Raw genomic sequence first — 19,996 nt, 5'->3', positions numbered from 1 at the left:
AAAATATGTAGCCAGAGATACAGGAAATCATGCTATCTGAATGACAACAAGCACACCAAAACAAAAACAAAAACAAAACACCTGCAAAACAAATTTTAAAATTCACAAATCATGAGTTCCCCAACTGTAAGAGACCAAAAAATACCTTTTTCCTCAGGGATGATTTATCATTTCTTTTAGAATTATCTCAAGACCTAATGGTAGCACATTAAAGAAATCTAGTTGTTGCAAGACTTCTCGGTTTATTTCAGATTGACACCTGCCACATTAAACACTATAAATCCACATGTGATCATTATAGGTGGGGAGACAAAGATCAGTATTATTTAAAATGTAAACAGTGTTTACTTGCAACCTGTGGATATAACAGGTAATGACAACATACCTTGTAAAGCTTTTGGATATGCTGTAGGAGAAAGCAAGCAGACTAGTGGCTGTCCAAATAAGTTTGTGAAATTCTGTAACATATAAGAATTTAAAACTTTCATTAGATTTGATCAAAGATAGTAATTTTCCAAAGCATGTCATTAGTGTATATAGGGCCTTTTACTCATAAGCAGATGCAGAAATATCAGTAACAGGTGAAGAGACTGCCATCCATGTATAATTACCATGCATAATAAACTTTATTAACATGGTGAAGTTCATGAAAAGTAAACTATTGATTTTAAAATAAAGGCATATATATAGTCGCAATGTTACAGGGAGAGGTCATCTGGCTATCTGCCAAGAGGCCATCTTATTGGGCAATATACACTAATATTTACTTGGATTTTCCAAGGTCTAGAATCTGGCTCTCAGCCCCACAGGCTCTAAGTCCTGACTTATTGGGGAGTAATCAGAGAAGATTGCAACCATTTCTCACTGTGAATCAAATTAACTGCTCACACAGAATGATGTATAAAACCATAATGTCAATGTTAATTTATAGTGAGAATTAAATCTGACACTCAAACACTCTTTGTCTGATTAAGGATTTCCTTTCTCTAAAGGATGTAAAGACACAATATGTTCTTATAGAGAAATCTATTCTAAAGATATCATTACACTAATTTATTAAAATTTGAACCAACCTCAATAAAAATGGCCACAGATATTTTTTCCTGCAACTGAAAAAAATAATTCTAAAGTTCATATGGAAAAAGTAGATTAGCCAGGAAAACTCTGAAAAAGAAGAACAAAGAGAGGGAACTAGATTCACGAGACGCTGAAACATACTTTAAAGCCTCAGTAACTAAAAATATGTGGCACTGGCATTAAGAATAGGCAGAAGACCAATGGAAGAGATCAGAGAGTCCAAAATTAAACCTCAAAACACATAGGACTTGAATGTAAATAATAAAGATGATAGTTCAAATTAGGAAGCAGGAAAATTTGGAGTGAGTGGCTGACTTAGTTGGAAATGCATGCAACTCTTGATCTCAGGGTCTTGAGTTCAAGTCACACATTCTTAAAATAAATGAATAAAATTTTTTAAAAAGTAGGAAAAATTTTTTTCCATTGGGAAAAAACTAGATAGCCATCTAGAAACAAGTTGGCTCCATACTTTGCACCACACACTTGATAATTCCAAATATATCAAAGCTTTAAATGTAAAAAAATTTAAACTATAAAAGTGCTGAAAGAAAATAAGGGTTCTTTGTTTTATAACTTAGAAGATCTTCCTAACTATTATGATTAAGATTAATAAACCCAGGGGTGCCTGGCTGGCTCAGCTGGAAGAGCAAGCAACACTTGATCTTGGGGTCATAAATTCAAGCCCAATGTTTGGGTATAGAGATTGCTAAAAATAAATAAATTTTAAAAAAGAAGATTAATAAGCCCAGTTACAAAATCAAAGTCTTGTGCATTGTAAAATACAGCATAAACTAAACCAAAAGTGAAATGAACTGGGGAAAATATCTGCAAGGCACACTACAAAGATTAATATCCTTATTATAGAAAGAGCTTCTCCTAATCCATAAGAAAAAGACTACTCATCCAATAGAAAAATGGGCAGAAGATAACAGGAATCCACAGAAAAGGGAATACAACTGGCTCAAATACATCAAAAGAAGATCAACCTTATTGATAATAAGAGAAATAAAATCAAAACTACACTACAATATCACTTTTTAGCCTGCCAGTTTAGCAAAATTTCCATAAATTTGGGAATATACATTATTGACAAGAATATGGAGAAACAAATACTCACATGTAGATGATAGGAGTATAAATAGGAACAAATTCTTTAGAAGATAATTTGGCAGTATTTATTAAATGCAAATGCATATTCCATTAACACAGGAATTCTACAACTAAAAATTTATGCTACCAATATATTCTCAAACCTGTGAATAACATTAAGCCCTAAGTTACTCCTTGCAGCACTGTCAGTAAAGACTAGAAACAAGCAAATGACCAGCAACAAGGGATTGGTAAAATGGTAAAATAAATTCTGGCACAACCATACAATGGGATACTATGCAGCTATATATAAAAAAAAAAGAACCAAGACGTTCTTTATGAAAGGATATGGAAAGATCTCCAACTTTTATTTTGAGAGAGAGAGAGAGAGAGAGAGAGAGAAAGAGAGCACGAAAGTGACAAGGGGCTCAGTCTCATGACCCTGAGATCATGACCCAAGGCAAAATCAAGAGCTGGCCGTTTAACTGACTGAGCCACCCAGGCACCCCTCCAATATTTCTCATTAAGTAAAAACAAAGTGAGCTACAGAACAGTTGTGTATAAAGCATGTTATTACCATTTATATAGCTAAGAAGATTAAAACTATGTATTTATTTTGGTTTATATATACATTTAAAAAAATTTCTAGAAGGATAAACAAGAAACAGACAAAAGTGATTACCCATAAAGAGAGAATAACTGAGTGAATTGAGACTAGGAGGGATAAAGAGATATCATATAAGCCTTTTTCAAAGTTCTGATTTTTTGACTTTGTGAATATAATATTAATATTAAAAAATCAAATAAAGTAAATTAGCAATTTCTTGCAATCAAAGCAAGGAGAGGAAGTTGAATGATATTAAGAAGCATTCTTTAGATAAGGCAGCTTGAGCCATTTATCTACACTGCAGAGATGGCCTTCTGGATCTTTGGCCATGATGCTCTTGCTTTTGGATAACGTTAAAATGCAGATGGCTATTATTTATGTCCCAGGGTCTCCTTTTTCTTTGCTTCCGTTGTTGACCAACGTTTCTCTTCTTCTTTTTTTTTAAAGTGCGAGTTAGCCTAACAAGCCTGACTGCAATATTTTTGAAAGGCCGGCTTACAAGGTTGGGCTGTAGGCTGGCTTCTAGGGACTTAGATTTGGGGAGGGTTCCCACCATTAGCAGAACTGGTAAGAGTAGCTCACTTGACCTGGACTGTGTAAACAATATGGTTTATGCTGGGCACTTGCTTTCCTTCTCGGAGAATGGCATGTCAGTATGTGCTCAGCATGGAGCCGAGCCTGTTTGGGTTTCTCTCTCCCTCTCCCTCTGACCCTCTCCCCATAACTCTCTCTCTGTAAAATAAATACATAAATTAAAAAAAAAAAGAATGTGTACTTGCGGCGCCTGGGTGGCTTACTTAGTTGGTTAAGCATCCAGCTCTTTTTTGTTTATTAAGATTTTATTTATTTATTCATGAGACACACACACAGAGACAGAGAGAGAGACAGAGAGAGGGAGAGAGAGAGAGAGAGAGGCAGAGACACAGACAGAGGGAGAAGCAGGCTCCATGCAGGGAGCCTGATGTGGGACTCGATCCCAGGTCTCCAGGATCAGGCCCTGGACTGAAGGTGGTGCTAAACTGCTGAGCCACCTGGGCTGCCCAGCATCCAACTCTTGATTTTGGCTCAGGTCATGATCTCAGGGTTCTAGGATCAAGCCCTGAGTAGGGTTCTGCAAATACTCAGTGGGGAGTCTGCTTGAGGATTCTTTCCTTCTCTCCTCCCCCCTTGCTCTTAAATAAATAAATAAATAAATAAATAAATAAATAAATAAATAAATAAATAAATAAATTTACTTGAGAGAGAGAAAGCATAAGCAGAAGGGGAGCTGCATAGGGAGAGGGAGAAGCAGGCCTCCCACTGAGTAGGGAGCCTCATGTGGGGCTTGATCCCAGGACCCCAGGATCATGCCCTGAGTCAAAGGCAGACACACAACAAACTGAACCATCTAGGCATCCGTAAATAAATTAAAAATGAAGAAGAATGGGTACTAAATTTTATTAGATTTTACAAAATGACCTCTGAGTTAAGCATGTGATTTTTCTTATTTATCCTATTGGCATAGTATACAATATTGATTGATTTTTCACAAAATTCATGTACAATTCAGATAAATTTTGTTAGATTATCCTATTAATCTATTTGCTAGTCTATCTGCTAGTATTTTATTTTTTTCCAATCTATAATTGATAAACTAATCTGGGGGAGGGTTTTCTTTCGTGTGCTATTTGTGTCTTGAAACAGTCATTATCATAATAATTTCTATCATTTACTGAGTGCTAATGCTACTTTTCAGGGATTATCCTAGGCTTCCCAGATCCTAACTTACAATTCTTTTTTAAAAGATTTTACTTATTTATTCATGAGAGACGCAGAGAGAGAGAGGCACAGACACACGCAGAGGGAGAAGCAGGCTCTATTCAGGGAATCTGACATGAGACTCGATCACCAGTCTCCAGGACCACACCCTGGGCTGAAGGTGGCACTAAACCGCTGAGCCATCCAGGCTGCCCCCCTAACTTGTAATCTTAACAATACCATAAAATCTATTTTACAGAGAAAGAAAAAGAGGCACAGGAAAGACCAAGAACATGCTTAAGGCTATATAAGGATCTTGTGACCTAACTGATCTATTGAATGGATAGTTCTCATCATCATTGCCTTGGACTTGTGTATTTTATTCTAAAAGTTTAAAAGTATTTACTGGTAAACCCCAAAGGGCTAGCCTTTCTTGTGAGGAGTGGGAAGAGATAATTCTGATCATTTCCCTCTATTTCGTACCCTATGATTGGGTTTTTCTGATTTCCTTTTTATAGCCATTAGATATTTTCTCCCAGAAAGTTATCTATTTAACCGATACTTTAAAACACCGTTACAACTTTAAAACAGTACACATTATTCTTTTTAAGGATCTCTTTTCTTCAACAAATACTGCTTGAATATACTGACTGCTGTTCTAGGTGCTAGGAATATAGCAGTAAACAAAACAGATTTAAAAAGAAAAACACAAAACCTGTTTTTCTGGAGCCGGCATTTAGATGGGGTGGAGGTGGCAGGTAGAGACCCACAGTAAACAAAAAAGTTATGTAATATCACGGAAGGTGACCAGTGCTATATATGGAAAGATGGCATAGAGTATTATTAGTAGCACAGATTTTATAATCAGATTGTTTATTTTTTTTTTTTTAATTTTTATTTATGATAGTCACATAGGGAGAGAGAGAGGCAGAGACCTAGGCAGAGGGAGAAGCAGGCTCCATGCACCAGGAGCCCGACATGGGACTTGATCCAGGGTCTCCAGGATCACGCCCTGGGCCAAAGGCAGGCGCCAAACCGATGCGCCACCCAGGGATCCCAATCAGATTGTTTAAATCCCAACTCAGCCACCTACTAGTTAGTTGTGTGTATGATCTTGGGCAAATTACTTAACCTTTCTATCCCTTGGTTTTCTTATTAGTAAAATGGGAATAATAAAAGTAACATACTGGGTTGCTGAGAATTAAATGTGTTAGTATTTCTAAAGTGCTTAAAATAGTGTATGACACTACATAGAAGCTAAATGTCATGATAATCAAGAAAAAATAAAGAGAGGGGGAGAAAGAACGAAGGGGAGGAATATGATTTTAAATAGGGCAATTAGGGAAGACCCTATTGAGAAGCTTCAACTTTTCAAACACCTGAAGAACAATGTGGGTGTCTTTGGAAGAGGATTCAAGACAGGGGGAAGAGACACAAAGATCCTAAGCAGCAGACTGCCATGTGTGTTAGAGGAACAGCAAGGTCAATGTGGTTGAAGAGAACTGAGTGATATGGTATCTGGCAAGAGAAAAGATCAGAGATGCTTCTGAGAGTAGGAAGAGGTATGTGAAGGCAGATAATATGAAGTCTTCACTTTGACTAAGAGGAGCCTCTGGAGATTCTGAGTAAAGAAGTGACATGATCTGATTTACAGGAATACTCTAGGGGATCAAGGGCAGAAGGCAGGAAGCTGCTACAGTAATTCAGGGGAGAGAGAGTGGTGGCATCGGCCAGGGTGAGGGCAGTGGAGGTGGTAAAATTCTGGATATATCAGTCACAGCCAAGAGGACAGCCTGACATGGATGTGGGTGTGAGGGAAAGAGGAGGCAAGTAATGAAACCAAGGATCTGGGCTAGGAGCAACTATAAAAGTGCATAGTCATTAACTGCTCTGGGGAAAGCTAGAGGGGTAAGAGGTCCAGAGATTGTGTCTTGGGCATGTGAAATTTGAGAGCTCTCTTAAAATTACCAATCAGAGAGATGGAGTAGGTAGATTATATTCAAGTCTGCAGTAACAGAAAAAGGTCTGGGCTGGAGACAGGTTTGGAAATGGTCAACATAGTGATTGTAATTAAAGTCATGAAACTGAATAAGGGCATCAAGGGAGTGAGTTGTGGCTGGAAAAGACAGAAGCCAGGGCCACTCCAATGATAGGAAGTCACAGAGACATGGAAACAGCGTGGAAGAAACAGAGGAAATAAGCTGACTCCAGACCTCTTTTGCTCTTTTGAGGCAATCAAACAAGCTGAATTTAGGTTTTAAAGATTTTATGCAGAGAAGAGGACACAAGTGAGAGCTCAGAGTCTGCTTCAGATGGGAGTCTGATAGGAAACCAGTGCTGATAAATTAGAGTCCCAAAGGGCTACACCTTCATGTAAGGATGAACCAAAACTTTTCACCTTCCTTCCCCCATGACCACTTCTCAAGAGGCCTGCAAGGAAAATGTTCTCAGTATACTGAACAGAGCAGAGACAAACAGGTGCTTATATACCTGAGGATTGTAATTATCACCTACCCCCCTTGCATTTTTTTTTTTAAGATTTTATTTATTTGTTCATGAGAGACACAGAGAGGCAGAGACATAGGCAGGGGAGAAGCAGGCTCCCTACAGGGAGCATGATGTGGGACTCAATCTTGGAGTTCTGGGATCACACCCTGAGCCAAAGCAGACACTGAATCAGTGAGCCACCCAGGTGCCCCCATTCTTGCATGCTTGCAGCCCAAAATCATACTGTGTAGGTAACCCTAAAAACATGGTCCCAACATGGTAATGTCTCTAGGTGTCTAGCCAGAGCAGATACATAATTTCTCTGAATGAAAGTATCTTCATTCTAGGGCTCAGTGAATTTCCCACAAATAGTTTCGAGGATGAAGAGAAGAAATTTGTTAAAGGTCATCAGGCATTCAAGAATACAAAAATACGGGCAGCTCTGGTGGCTCAGCAGTTTAGCGCCTCCTTCAGCCGAGGGCATGATCCTGGAGACCGGGGATCAAGTCCCACATCAGGCTCCCTGCATGGAGCCTGCTTCTTCCTCTGCCTGTGTCTCTGCCTCTCTCTCTGTGTCTCTCATGAATAAATAAATAAAATCTTAAAAAAAAAAAAAAAAGAATACAAAAATACCAAAGGCTGTCTTTCAGCAGCAAAAGTAGATTTTAGGTATAAGAATTATCAGATAAAAAAAAAAAGAATTATCAGATAGATAATAAATAATATGAGTAAAATGAGTATCCTTATTAAGTTGAGAGAAAAAAAGAACAAACTTGAAAAAAGAGGAAATTATAAAAAGGGTAATGGGTTATTTTAAAAAGAACCAAATAGAACTTCTAGAAATAAAACCCAATCAATATAAAACTCAACAGATGGGTTTAAAAGCAAATTAATCATAGTTAAAGAAAGAATTTGTGAACTGAACGATCAGAACAAATTATCCAAATCTCAACCAAATACACAAAAAAGTAAGAAAATGTAGAAGATAAGTCAAGAGATATGCAAGACACAGTGAGAATGCCGTGCTAATAAATACACACATATAGGGATGCCTGGGTGGCTCAGTGGTTGAGCGCCTGCCTTCAGCCCAGGGCGTGATCCTGGAGTTCCAGGATTGAGTCCCACGTCGGGCTCCCTGCAGGAGCCTGCTTCTCTCTCTGCCTATGTCTCTGCATCTCTTTCTTTCTCTGTCTCTCATGAATAAATAAATAAAATCTTAAAAATATATATATACACATATAATTAGTTACAGAAGGGAATGAGAGAGAAGCTGGGTACAGCCAATATTTGTAGAGATAATGGTTGAGAACTTCCCAGCAATTATGAAAAAAATCCAATGTACCAATTAAAAAAAATCCAACAAATCACAATAGGTTAAATATAAAGAAACAAAATGTAGACATATCACAGTGTAAGTACAGAACACCAAAAATAAAAGAGATAGAGAGAGAGAGAGAGAGAGAGTCTTTCAAAGAAGAAAAAAAGAAAAGGAATGAGCGCAGATGACTGGTAGAAGAGCTCTAAGATGCTCTGCTTAGGAAGGAAGGTGAATGGACTGTGGCAATCTACAGCCATCAATCAAATACTTTAGGATGGGGCTGTTTACACAAAAATCACTGCTGTGACAAATGCATTAAGTCAAGTTCAGTGGCAGAGATCCAGCTCTGTCACAAATATTTAAATACTCAAAGGATTTTCTTCTTCCAAAGAAAAGAAAGCAGAACTAAAAGATATGTTGCCCAAAATGGCTGAGGGATTTATTTTACCCCCACTAGTACTACATAACTACAGATAAAGCCCCTTCAACTTGCCCATTCCCTAATGACAATTTGAGAGCCAAAGTGTGGGCCATAGTGTTATACAGATCTTGGTATTTCAATCATTCATTCTCCTCTGAAATGAGGCTCAGACTAGCATGCAAAACCCCTCTTTTGCTTAGCATGGAGAAAGCATGGGCATTGGAAAAAGAAAGGCGGCTAGAATCAATTAGGAAAAATACTTAACCTCCATAGGCAAAGTTTCCTCATCTACAAAATAAAGATAATAGTGCATATCTTCATTTAATCATCGAACATATATTACTAAGAATATTTTAAGCGTAAGGCAATGAAGACATAAAGATACATGTATATACAAACATAAACACATATACCAACTTTAGGAAAAACAAAGCATGGTGTTGATTGTCAGATCCTTACATTCCAAGCAGAATAGTTGAGTCTGTTCTGGTGATTATGACCAGACTGTGAAGAAAGACCTGAAGATATTGACATCAGAGATTACCCAGCTAAGTGTTCCAGCTAAATCATCACATGAGCGTCTCAGTGTAACAAGCCCTATCCACAACCTCAGAGATTCCGATCATTGTGCTAGCTTCCACTCTTAAATCTGAGCAGACAAGCAAACATTATGATACCCTGAGTTAAGTCTCTAATGTGAAATATATAGACAAAACCAAAGAGAAACAAATCAACATAGAAAAAAAAGATACCATACGGAGAGGATTTTCAAAGGTAAGAGAAGAGATTTCAACCAAGATAAAAACTAAGATGATTATGTCTGTGTATGCACATATATCTTTTTTTTAAATTTTTTAAATTTTAATTTATTTATGATAGAGAGAGAGAAAGAGAGAGAGAGAGAGAGAGAGAGAGAGAGGCAGAGACACAGGCAGAGGGAGAAGCAGGCTCCATGCACTGGGAGCCCGACGTGGGATTCGATCCCGGGTCTCCAGGATCCCGCCCTGGGCCAAAGGCAGGCGCTAAACCGCTGCGCCACCCAGGGTTCCCACATATATCTTATATATATATACACACACACACAGACATACACATATCTTATGAAAGAAACCTCTGGAAAGTAAATGAGAAATCTCACAGGTTAGAAGATAAAGGCAATGTAATTTCCCCAAGAGCAAAAAGGAGAAGGAAAATAAAGGGCCAGAAAATCAGGAGTCCAATATAGGAGTGACAGGAAGTCCCTGGGATAGAATAGAGGAGATGTGGAGAGGAAGTCAATGGAACAACTCAAGAAGACAGGTGGAGCTTCCATATTGCAAGGACTCATGAAGTACACACCAAACAGCATGAAAAAGTAAACCCACACTGGGGAATCTTGTTTAAGAAACTGAAAAACACTGGGGCTCAAACTGATGATTCTATATGTTTCCTGAATTTTCAGACACTGAAAACAGGTCACATAAAAGAATCCAAGATGAGAATGCTTTTCTACTTCTTAGGAAATACTGGAGGCTAGAAAGTAATACAACAAACCTTTCCTAATTCTGAGAGGAAATAATTTCTAACCTCTACCAAAACCATCATTCAACCATGGGTGTAAATTAAAGAACAACTAAAGGAGTGCAAGACCTCAACTATTTTACCTACTGTTCACCCTTTCTAGGAAGCTGCTCATGGAGATGCTGCACCAAAATGAGAGAGTAAATGAAATGAGAGTCTAAGACGAAGACATGGGATTTGAGAAACAGAAAAGATGAAGACTTCCCAGGATAATAATGAAATGAGGTTCTGGGATGAGGGATCTGCAGAGGGCACCAGTTCAGAGGTATTGGGGGGTGGGGGGCGGGATCCGGCACGAAGACAAAATTAAGAGACAGATGCATCCGAACAACCTAAAAGAGGATGTAGGTGGCTGGTGAGCAGATTGGGGCTGAATGAGTGTGACATTCAGACAAATACAAGGAACAATGTTACATAATTATTTGTTCCAGGAAAAGCAGGAAGTTGCACAGGAAAGAAAAATTTTATATGGCTTAGTAGTTAAATGCATTTTCTACTTGTCATAATATAAGGACTAAGTATTCAGTGAATCAAAATCATGATAGAAGTTGAGGTAGAAGGTATAACTGTGAGCTGGGGATAGGAAAGGGGAAAGAGCTGAATTTGTCTTCCAGATTGGGATGTCAGGACATAATGCCAAAAACTGGCAAATTAAGAAATATCAACATGAGCATGTTATTTAGACAAATGAGGGTTAAATACCCAAATCATCAGCTACGAAAGATGCAACTGGTGGCCCCTGGGAGAAGGCAAATGGGGAGAGGGCGGGAGAGCAGGAACTGCCATTTTTGGTAACACATGGGGTAACTTGCTGACTCAGGGGTCCCCACCTTGACACAGACTAGAATTGCACCGACACCCAGGACCCACCAAGTCAACCGACACAGAATCACAGGAGTTGGGGTCCAGGGACAGATGGTTTTGAGAAGGACTTGAATGTTTTTGATACACAGAAAGAGTTGCGTACTACAGCTTTAAACTATAGGCATGAGTTATTCCCATAAAAATAAAGAAACAATATTTAAATAAAGAAATATACATGAAATGTTGGTATCTATATGAAGAAATATTAGCAAACATGTTCAGGAAACATTTACAGTAAAGTTGGCACTCAAGAAATAATACATCAGTCACAGAGTTCTTTTTCATTAGAAATGTGCAAAATGGTAATTTAAGACTTTTCACATATGCTTTGTTGGAAAAGTAAATATCAGACTCCTTCATTATGTTAACACAGAGAAATGCATACTAGATTTAGAGGCACTGAATAGTACTAATTTTTAAAAAGACCAAATTGGTCTGTGCCATGCTCTGATTTGCAGATAAGTATGTTCTGGACAATTTAATTTTTGAAGGGAGTGATATGGCATGGGCCATCAAAAGCAAACAAATGAAACTTTCTATTAGTGCACTGTTATCCTGGGTGTCAGAATATTGAAATTTTCAATTAAATCACGATATATTGTTAGGTAAATACATTTCCAGTTATGCACAATGGTGTTTTTAAAAATCAGTGTGCAGTACTCATTCTCTATCCAAACAGCACTTTAGAAATAGCAGGCACATACAATGAATGATATTCCTGAGATTATTAAAAGTGATATCAAAAAAAGTGATATCAAATATTATCCAATCAAATGGAGAGAAATTAATAGACTGCTAAAATACTCTAAATGCATGCTAGATCATATTCAGTAATACACTTGACCTGGCACATCAACATACTCTGTTACATTAAACTGTAGCAAATGATTCATTTTCATTGATATCAAGGCACAGAATGCTTCTTTTGAATTTTGTGAAGATACAAAATACTGGACTCTTCTGATTTTATAGGTTTAAGTAAGTTAGCAAATAAAGCTTTTCTTTCCTTCAGCAACTTCCCACCCCCTCAAAAAGATTAAAAGCAACAACACAGACACGATTTAAGAAAGTATATAGTAATTTTCCTAAAATCAAAAGTTGTAATGTCAAACCTGACAAAAGTGGGTAGCAGGATATATGCTGAAAGATTTAAAATAGGATGGATGCTCTTGAAATTCAGACACTAACTCTAAAAGTGAAACTAAACATAAGAATTAGATGGAAAACATATGCTTGGGGTCATCTCTTGGTTAGCAGACATTTATTTCTGTTGTTCTCCTGAAATAAATCTAATATTTGCTTCTCCATCTAATAACATGAACACCCACAACAGAAATAGTTTTAATTGGCAGATCTGTGTTCATAGCATATTTTTGAACATATCGTTAACTAATGAAATATTGTAACCACATATAAAGATTCTGTTTTCATTTTCCTGTAAATTAGTTTGAATTCTAATATCCAATTTTAAAGTGTTTCGCTATGGGTAGTTTTTACGTAGTCATTAAAAAACACTGCTTCTATAGCAAAATAAAACAAAGGCTTTTACTTTAAAACCCTGTTACTTATTTCAGCAATCAGGGCCATCTTTTCTTACTTACTGTCACAAAATTAAAAAAAAATAATCTAAAACCATTTATGTTGATATTCAGATTGTAACAGTGTAAGATGGGATAGAGAATTCATTCAAACTCCAGCCGTTCAGGTGTAAAAGAGGAAAGGGTTGAAAACTAGAAAATAAAATTTGCCTATATACTCCTACCTCTATAAAAGAAAATTACTCTGGGTTATATAACAAAAATAAACCTCCCACCAGAGATCTTGGAAATCTTGAATTTTTTTTTTTCCTGCGGAAGAATTTATAATTTTCCACTGAGTGTCCATTCATTCGTTTTCTTCGTGTCTCTATTCATAGCACCAGATCCTGACTAGCATGCACAACCTCAAAAGAAAAGAAACACTAAATACAAACTGAGTAAAATTTTTAAAAGATAAAGCAAAATAAAAAGGCTTGTGTTAAGACTGCTTACCTCGAGGTGGTGCCATAATGTCTAACATGCACAATGGTGCTCGGAGAACTTACCTTGTATGCAACGCTGTTGGATGAATCCACAATAATAAACAGGGGCTTCCTTGTGAAAGGGTAGAGGTCTCCGGGATGAAGGCTGGGGAAATAATAATGGTAATGATGATTAACTGTGCAACTACTGGCCAAGTCTTAGAAATCTTACTCCTCAGTATGGTCTGCCCAGATATCATCATCATAGCACTGAGCAGAAAACAAAGATTAACTCAACCAAAGACAAAATATGTCTATCTTGACTGGGATAGATAAGTTAGCAGTTTTAGCTAGGAAAATATTCAGAGCAAATTATTATTCAGGAATATTCAAGATGAAGAGAGGTCTACAGATTTAAAGATGGACCAAACATACAATAGAAAAACATCATAAGTCAGCACATAGGTGCGTCTTTAGAATCTAAAAACTCTAAGAAAATGTTCTGAAAATACGATGAGAGAACACAATCATATTTGTACTGCAGTAAATCTTTTAAAATCTTGATCTATTTTAAAGATTTTTATTTTTTTTTAATTTTTAAAAAAGATTTTTTTTATTTATTTATTCATGAGACACACAGAGAAAGAGGCAGAGACATAGGCAGAGGGAGAAGCAGGCTCCCTGTAGGGAGGTCGATACAGGATTCAATCCTAGGACCCCGGGATCACACCCTGAGCCAAAGGCAGACGCTCAACCACTGAGCCACCCAGGCGTCCCAAAGATTTTAATATGTCAAGCTGCAACTTAATATTGCAGATACTAAGTAGGGGATCCCCTTTTACTACTTATTATGCTTCCTCTGTACATTTGCATCAGAATCTGCTGGGGTGCTTATTAAACATATAGATTCCCTGGCCCAAGAAAGACCCACTGGACCCAAAGTCCAGTAACATACATTTGAGAGCCACTGCTTAAAAAGGTCACAGTTTTAGTGGGCATCCTCTCTTTCCCATGGTTTACTGGACAACGTATGTATAAAAATATTAATGTAAATGTAAATATATAAAATGATGTGTCAATAAGCAACATCATCAAACCTCAGTATCTTTCAGATATAATTTTCTTGAATATAAATCATTTACGACCGAGGTCAATGACAGCACCAATATATGGCTTGGAGAACTGTTAGTTATTATACACATAATTTGAAATATCTCCCTCTCTGCCTTTCTTTCCTCATTCTTTAATATGAACAGTTAACATTTTTGGGGATCCCTGGGTGGCGCAGTGGTTTGGCGCCTGCCTTTGGCCCAGGGTGCGATCCTGGAGACCCGGGATCGAATTCCACGTTGGGCTGCCGGTGCATGGAGCCTGCTTCTCCCTCTGCCTGTGTCTCTGCCTCTCTCTCTCTCTGTGTGACTATCATAAATAAATAAAAATTAAAAAAAAAAAACATTTTTGTATAAAGTGCTATCAGAAATGCAGTTTCAGATAAGTCCAGTACCCTTTATAACCAGATGGTGATCCCTCATCTAGAGAGATTGTAGAGCCAATAATGGTCCAAGCAGTGAATGTGTTGTATTTAGGAAAAGAGCAAACTTACACAGATGAAATTTACTTGAAATCATACAATTAAGTTCACTTATACTATATCAAACCAAAAAAACCTTCTATTAAAAAGCTTGTATTGATGTTAACATGTATCACGTCCTGACATGTTATTTATGTATATATGTACAGTCTTTCAACTTGTCATTCTGCTCACTGACATATCCCCAATGATTGAATAGTGCCTGACATATAATACTCAGTGAAAATTTAAAAAATAAACATCAGTCAAAAATTCTAATTTTCTAGGACAGGCAGAGACTAAAATATTACTGGAATCCAAATAAGGGTTATTAACGGTAGTCTGAGGGAATATTTCCAGTACTAGAAAAAAACTCCCCATTTTAGTTAATATTTTCTAAGACAGAACTATAATTTTTATAATAGGGAGAGACACCGGAATACATACCAGTGCATTTCCTTGTGGGACTGATTTCGTTTGTGGATGGCATCTCCATTTATAATATCCCGATTACTATTAGTAAGTACCCCTCCAAAATCATAAGGACCTATAAAAACAAAGGGAAGAATTCTAGACTTCAGTTGGAGAATAACACTGATCTGACACTCAAATACAAAGGTCTTATATGAGTCTCTCGATACAAATGGAAGACAATAACAAAACATTTTAATCATTTTAAAATTTAACATTTTAGTTTAATGCGGTATTTAAATGATTTCAGCATGTTGCCTGTTTCAACATTCAAAAAAATCATTTAAGTATTCATCAGTTCTTCAAACAGAATATAATGAGAAACAAAACAAGAATCTACTACACCCCATTTTTCTGGGTGCAGAAAAGGGATGGAGGTCTGGGAAGTTCAAAATGATCTTTACATTTCAAGCAAAGTTAAATCTCACATTCAACCAAATTATTTAAGTAAGAAAGTTGCAGAATGAAGTCCTAATAATTTCTTAAATATAATTTTAAGTGAGCCACTAATTATAAAATTTGAGAAAATTTTGAATGGGTTTTGAAAATTGTCATTGATAAAAACTTCATTTAAAGAAAAGAAATGCCAAATTTCAGTGTGTGATAAAAATCTGTTATTGTCATTAATTATGTCAGCCACTGTAGTTCCAGTTTTGAAGTTAGCCTTTCCTATGGTCACATTGGTTAGCTGAACTCTTGTCTAAATGGAACAGTAACTGTGGGATGTTAGGAATCATCTCTCTCAAAGGACCATTTAGTTAGTACTTACTGTACTCTGAAACAGTGAAATAAGAGGTCAATATATTAAATAGGGGCCCAGTTTCTAGCACATGTTATAAAACATGGAAATAATCATTTATAAATAAAACTTACTAACTTCATTACAAAAAAATTTAAAGCAGTATTTATGATTGTGTCACTTTCAACACTGTCATATTTTATCCTGTAAGATCACTGCCATGAAAAGACTCTGAGATTTATTTTGTTTTGTTTTCATTTTAATACTTAAAAAGAATCTATATGTCATGCAAGGAAGATGGCAGGGACATGCATTGTATAAAGGAATGCAAATTTCAACAAACAGATGAAGAGGAAAATGTTAAGGATGTTAAGAAAAAAATTTTTTTGTCCAAAGATTTAATTGCCTAATTTACATCCAAGTTACTCATCTATTCTGACAATTTCATATATTCTGGACTCATATATTCTGGATAGTTTTAAGTTTTGACTCTGAAACAGCATCCCATTATTCTTCAGGTTGAATCCATAAAAAACAAAAAAGGACAGAAAACAAAATCATGAGGACTTGAACTTTCACAGTTATAAAAGTGCACTAATTTCTACAAAGACTTTCAGCCACAATGAAGCCACTGACCAGACTCCCTGATGTCCTAAAGGCCCAGAAAAACTCAATGATGTGAAGTAGAACATTAGGCATGGTTATTCCATATATATTTAAATAATATATATGTGCCTTTGGCAGACTTGATAGTGAGGCATGCATTTAGTATGCAAATTTGCTGATGATCTGTGGACTTCAAAGTATAATATTTCAACAAATGAAATAGACTGGGGTATCCACAAGATTGTCAATTCAACAAAGAGACCAGGTTTCAATTTGGAAGCCTCTTTGGAAAGCTTGGGATGGTCTGTGGGCTATGGGCCGTGGTCTTGTAGAAAATAAAGAGAATTCAAGCCCTGCTCACGACAGGGAGCATTCCTTTATTGTACCTTCACTATCAGAACGACCTGTGGGGAAAACACCAGTGGCTGACAGGTAAATCAGAAGCACACTATTGGCAGGCAGCTCCTGAAATTAAAGAAAATCACATATACAAAACAACAAACAGTTTTATTTAAAGTTCCTGACATTTTAAAGTTGTAGGGACAAAAAGAACCTAATTCAATAATATATTACTGTCTTCTCCAAGAGAACCACCACTCTTACAGGTTCCAACTTATAACTGTTTACACAACAGAGACATTATGAATCTATACTATTACCAAAGTTTTGAAGATATTATTTCAAAAACCTCATCAGTTAGAGAATGTTCTCTGCAAACCCTGAAATGGAGAAGTAAGGATTCTGACTATAGATCTAAAGGACAAACTCCTGCCTGTGGCTTTCTCTACATAAATGCTGGGAGGAATTTTCTACTTTTCATTTCTTTCAGATGACCACAAGGCTCCATAGAGCTGCCTGAACATATAACATGCCTGTGCAATCTGACTGTTATGCCTAAAGTAGTTTAGAAATAAAAACCTGGAGAAAGAAGAATGATAATTAATCACTATTCTCATTAATGTTAAGGAGCAGTTATAACATTGTAAGCAATTTCCATTCCAAAATAGCTGTGATCAGATATTCTGAATGCAGTTTTCAATTTCATATTTTATCTAAATTCTTGATTCAAAGATTCAAAGAAAAGAGTGACTCTCAGATTCTATTTAGAGCATATTTTCCCCACATAATAAAAATTATCAGATCATATATACCTTAAAAGATGCTGCTAAGAATGTGTATAGTTGACTGAAGGTTGGTTTGTAGAGCAGATATTTGTGGGGGTTTTCTCGTCTGGTAGGTTTATCAGCTGATTCCTATATTATACACAGAAAACAAGACACATACAAGCTGTATTTCACAGATGAATTATCAATGGCTGTTTTTACTATCCTCTTCATCAAATAGCTTTTTAAAAATTCCATGTTACTTTTATTGTGCTTATCTCTCTCTCGTGTTTCATCAAGAGAATTCTTTATTCACATGTGTAGCATTTGTTGTATAACAGCATTCCATGAGGAGCAGAAGCAGGAACAGTGTTACCAAAATCGCAAATGTAGAGAGAAGATCACCTGCATTCCTGGTTTATTCATCTGGGAAGCTAGATTCATTGGCTCCCTTTCCAGGGCTTGTAACATCCGGAACATGTCCACAGTTAGTTCACTAAACTTAACCTGGAAGACCAAAGAAAACAAACCTCCCCATTAATGCAGTACACAGACTTAGAAGTCTCTGACTGTAATATTACCCCTGACACTCATGTGTATTTAATGACATTAATTTACCCCCCCCCATGTTTTATTAGAAAAAACTTCCAAAGACAGACAATTAATTGTATGGTAATACTCAATACTCATCATCTAGATCCTATACCATTAACATTTTCTGTATACAGCTTTATCTGTATTTCTCTATTTTTATTTCTGTCAATCCATCAACTTCCTCAGGTATTTTTAAAAACATGAAAAGTAGTCATCTTAACAAAAAGACCTATATTAGGTCCTTCAAAACATGCTAACTTTTGGCAAAACAGCCTAATGGAACAGGCTATGGCCTATATTTCAGAACCTCTTCAATACATTTTCTCTATCTGATATTAAAGCTGCATCCTTTTCCATTATGAATAATACTTCTATAGAACTTCAGGTAGGCAGTGTCGTTTTTTTTTTTAATTTTTTAAAATTTTATTTTATTATTATTTTTAAAGTATTTTATTTATTTGAGAAAAGGGGAGGGAGAGAGAGAGAGAGGGAGAAAGAGCATAAGCAGGGGGAGTGGCAAAGGGAGAAGAAGCAGACTCCCCACTGAGCAAGGAGCCTGATGTGGGGCTCAATCCCAGGACCCCAGGATCATGACCTGAGCTAAAGGCAGACACTTGACCCATTGAGCCATCCAGGCACCCCTAAAATTTTTTATTAAATCTTTAATCCAAATCACCTATTTCACTCATCCTATCATTCTCTCCCTTGGAAACCATCAGTTTGTTCTCTATAGTTAAGAGTCTGTTTCTTGGTTTGCCTCTCTTTTTTTCCCTGTGTTCATTTGCTTTATTTCTTAAATTCTATATATAAGTGAAATTTTATGGTATTTGTTCTTCTCTGACTTACTTTGCCTAGCATTATGCTCTCTAGTTCTTTCCATGTTGTTGCAAATGGCAAGATTTCATTTCTTTTTATGGCTGAATAATATTCCATTATACACACACAGATACACACACACCCCCTCTTCTTTATCCATTCACCTATTAATGGAAACTTGGGCTGCTTCCACAGTTTGCCTATTCCAAATAATGCTACAATAAACATAGGGGTGCATGTATCCCTTTGAATACGTGTTCTTGTATTTTAGGGGTAAATACCCAGTAGGGCAATTATTAGATCATAGGGTAGTTCTAGATTTTTAACTTTTTGAGGAACCTCCATACTGTTTTCCACAGTGGCTGCCTAAGTTTGCATTCCTACTGTGTAAGAGGGCTCCTTTTTCTCTACATTCTCACCAACATTTGTTGTTTCTTGTGTTTTTTATTTTATTCTGACTGATGTGTGAGGATATCTCATTTTGGTTTTGATTTACATTTTCCTGATGATGAGTGATGCTGAGAATCTTCCCATGTGTCTGTTGGCTATCTGTTATGTCTCCCCTGGAGATATGTCTGTTCGTGTCTTCTGCTCATAAGCAAGCAATGTTTTAATTTAAATTAATTTTGCAAATTAATGGCTTTAAAAGCCAAAATTGGAGAAGTACTAGAAAAAGTTATGAACAATAACAAAAAAAAAAGGTGTGAGGGAAGGATCTAAAATTAAAACTTGTGTAAATAATGCATATAGAAAAATGTATTCACTGGACACTTTAAATCCTTATCATCATGGAAATATTCTTTCATGAAAAAAATTTGATATTTGCTGTGACAATATACTTAAAAATAATTCTTCCTCCCTTTTACCTGACTGTAAAATATATAGATTTTTTTAAATTATAAAGAAGAAAACAGGGGCCCCTGGGTGGCTGTCAGTTA

The 19,996-nt window shown here is 36.5% G+C and overlaps 1 protein-coding gene across 2 annotated transcripts in view; it reads right to left on the bottom strand.

Moving 5' to 3' along the window:
- SCAI (suppressor of cancer cell invasion) overlaps nucleotides 1–19,996 on the bottom strand; it is a 164,062-nt gene that overhangs the window by 25,665 nt on the left and 118,401 nt on the right. For both annotated transcript variants that reach the window (XM_055328585.1, XM_055328594.1), the window contains 6 exons: nucleotides 18,054–18,155; nucleotides 17,697–17,798; nucleotides 16,932–17,010; nucleotides 15,177–15,276; nucleotides 13,244–13,325; nucleotides 386–458 (listed from right to left, as the gene is read on the bottom strand). In XM_055328585.1, the coding sequence (XP_055184560.1) occupies nucleotides 386–458; nucleotides 13,244–13,325; nucleotides 15,177–15,276; nucleotides 16,932–17,010; nucleotides 17,697–17,798; nucleotides 18,054–18,155 (538 nt within the window). The remainder of the gene's footprint in view (nucleotides 1–385; nucleotides 459–13,243; nucleotides 13,326–15,176; nucleotides 15,277–16,931; nucleotides 17,011–17,696; nucleotides 17,799–18,053; nucleotides 18,156–19,996) is intronic.

This window comes from Nyctereutes procyonoides, unplaced genomic scaffold (assembly GCF_905146905.1).
Source record: "Nyctereutes procyonoides isolate TBG_1078 unplaced genomic scaffold, NYPRO_anot_genome, whole genome shotgun sequence".
Classification (NCBI taxonomy): domain Eukaryota; kingdom Metazoa; phylum Chordata; class Mammalia; order Carnivora; family Canidae; genus Nyctereutes; species Nyctereutes procyonoides.
The sequence above is the reverse complement of the archived record's forward strand: the minus strand, read 5'-3'. Positions and strand labels throughout refer to the sequence as shown.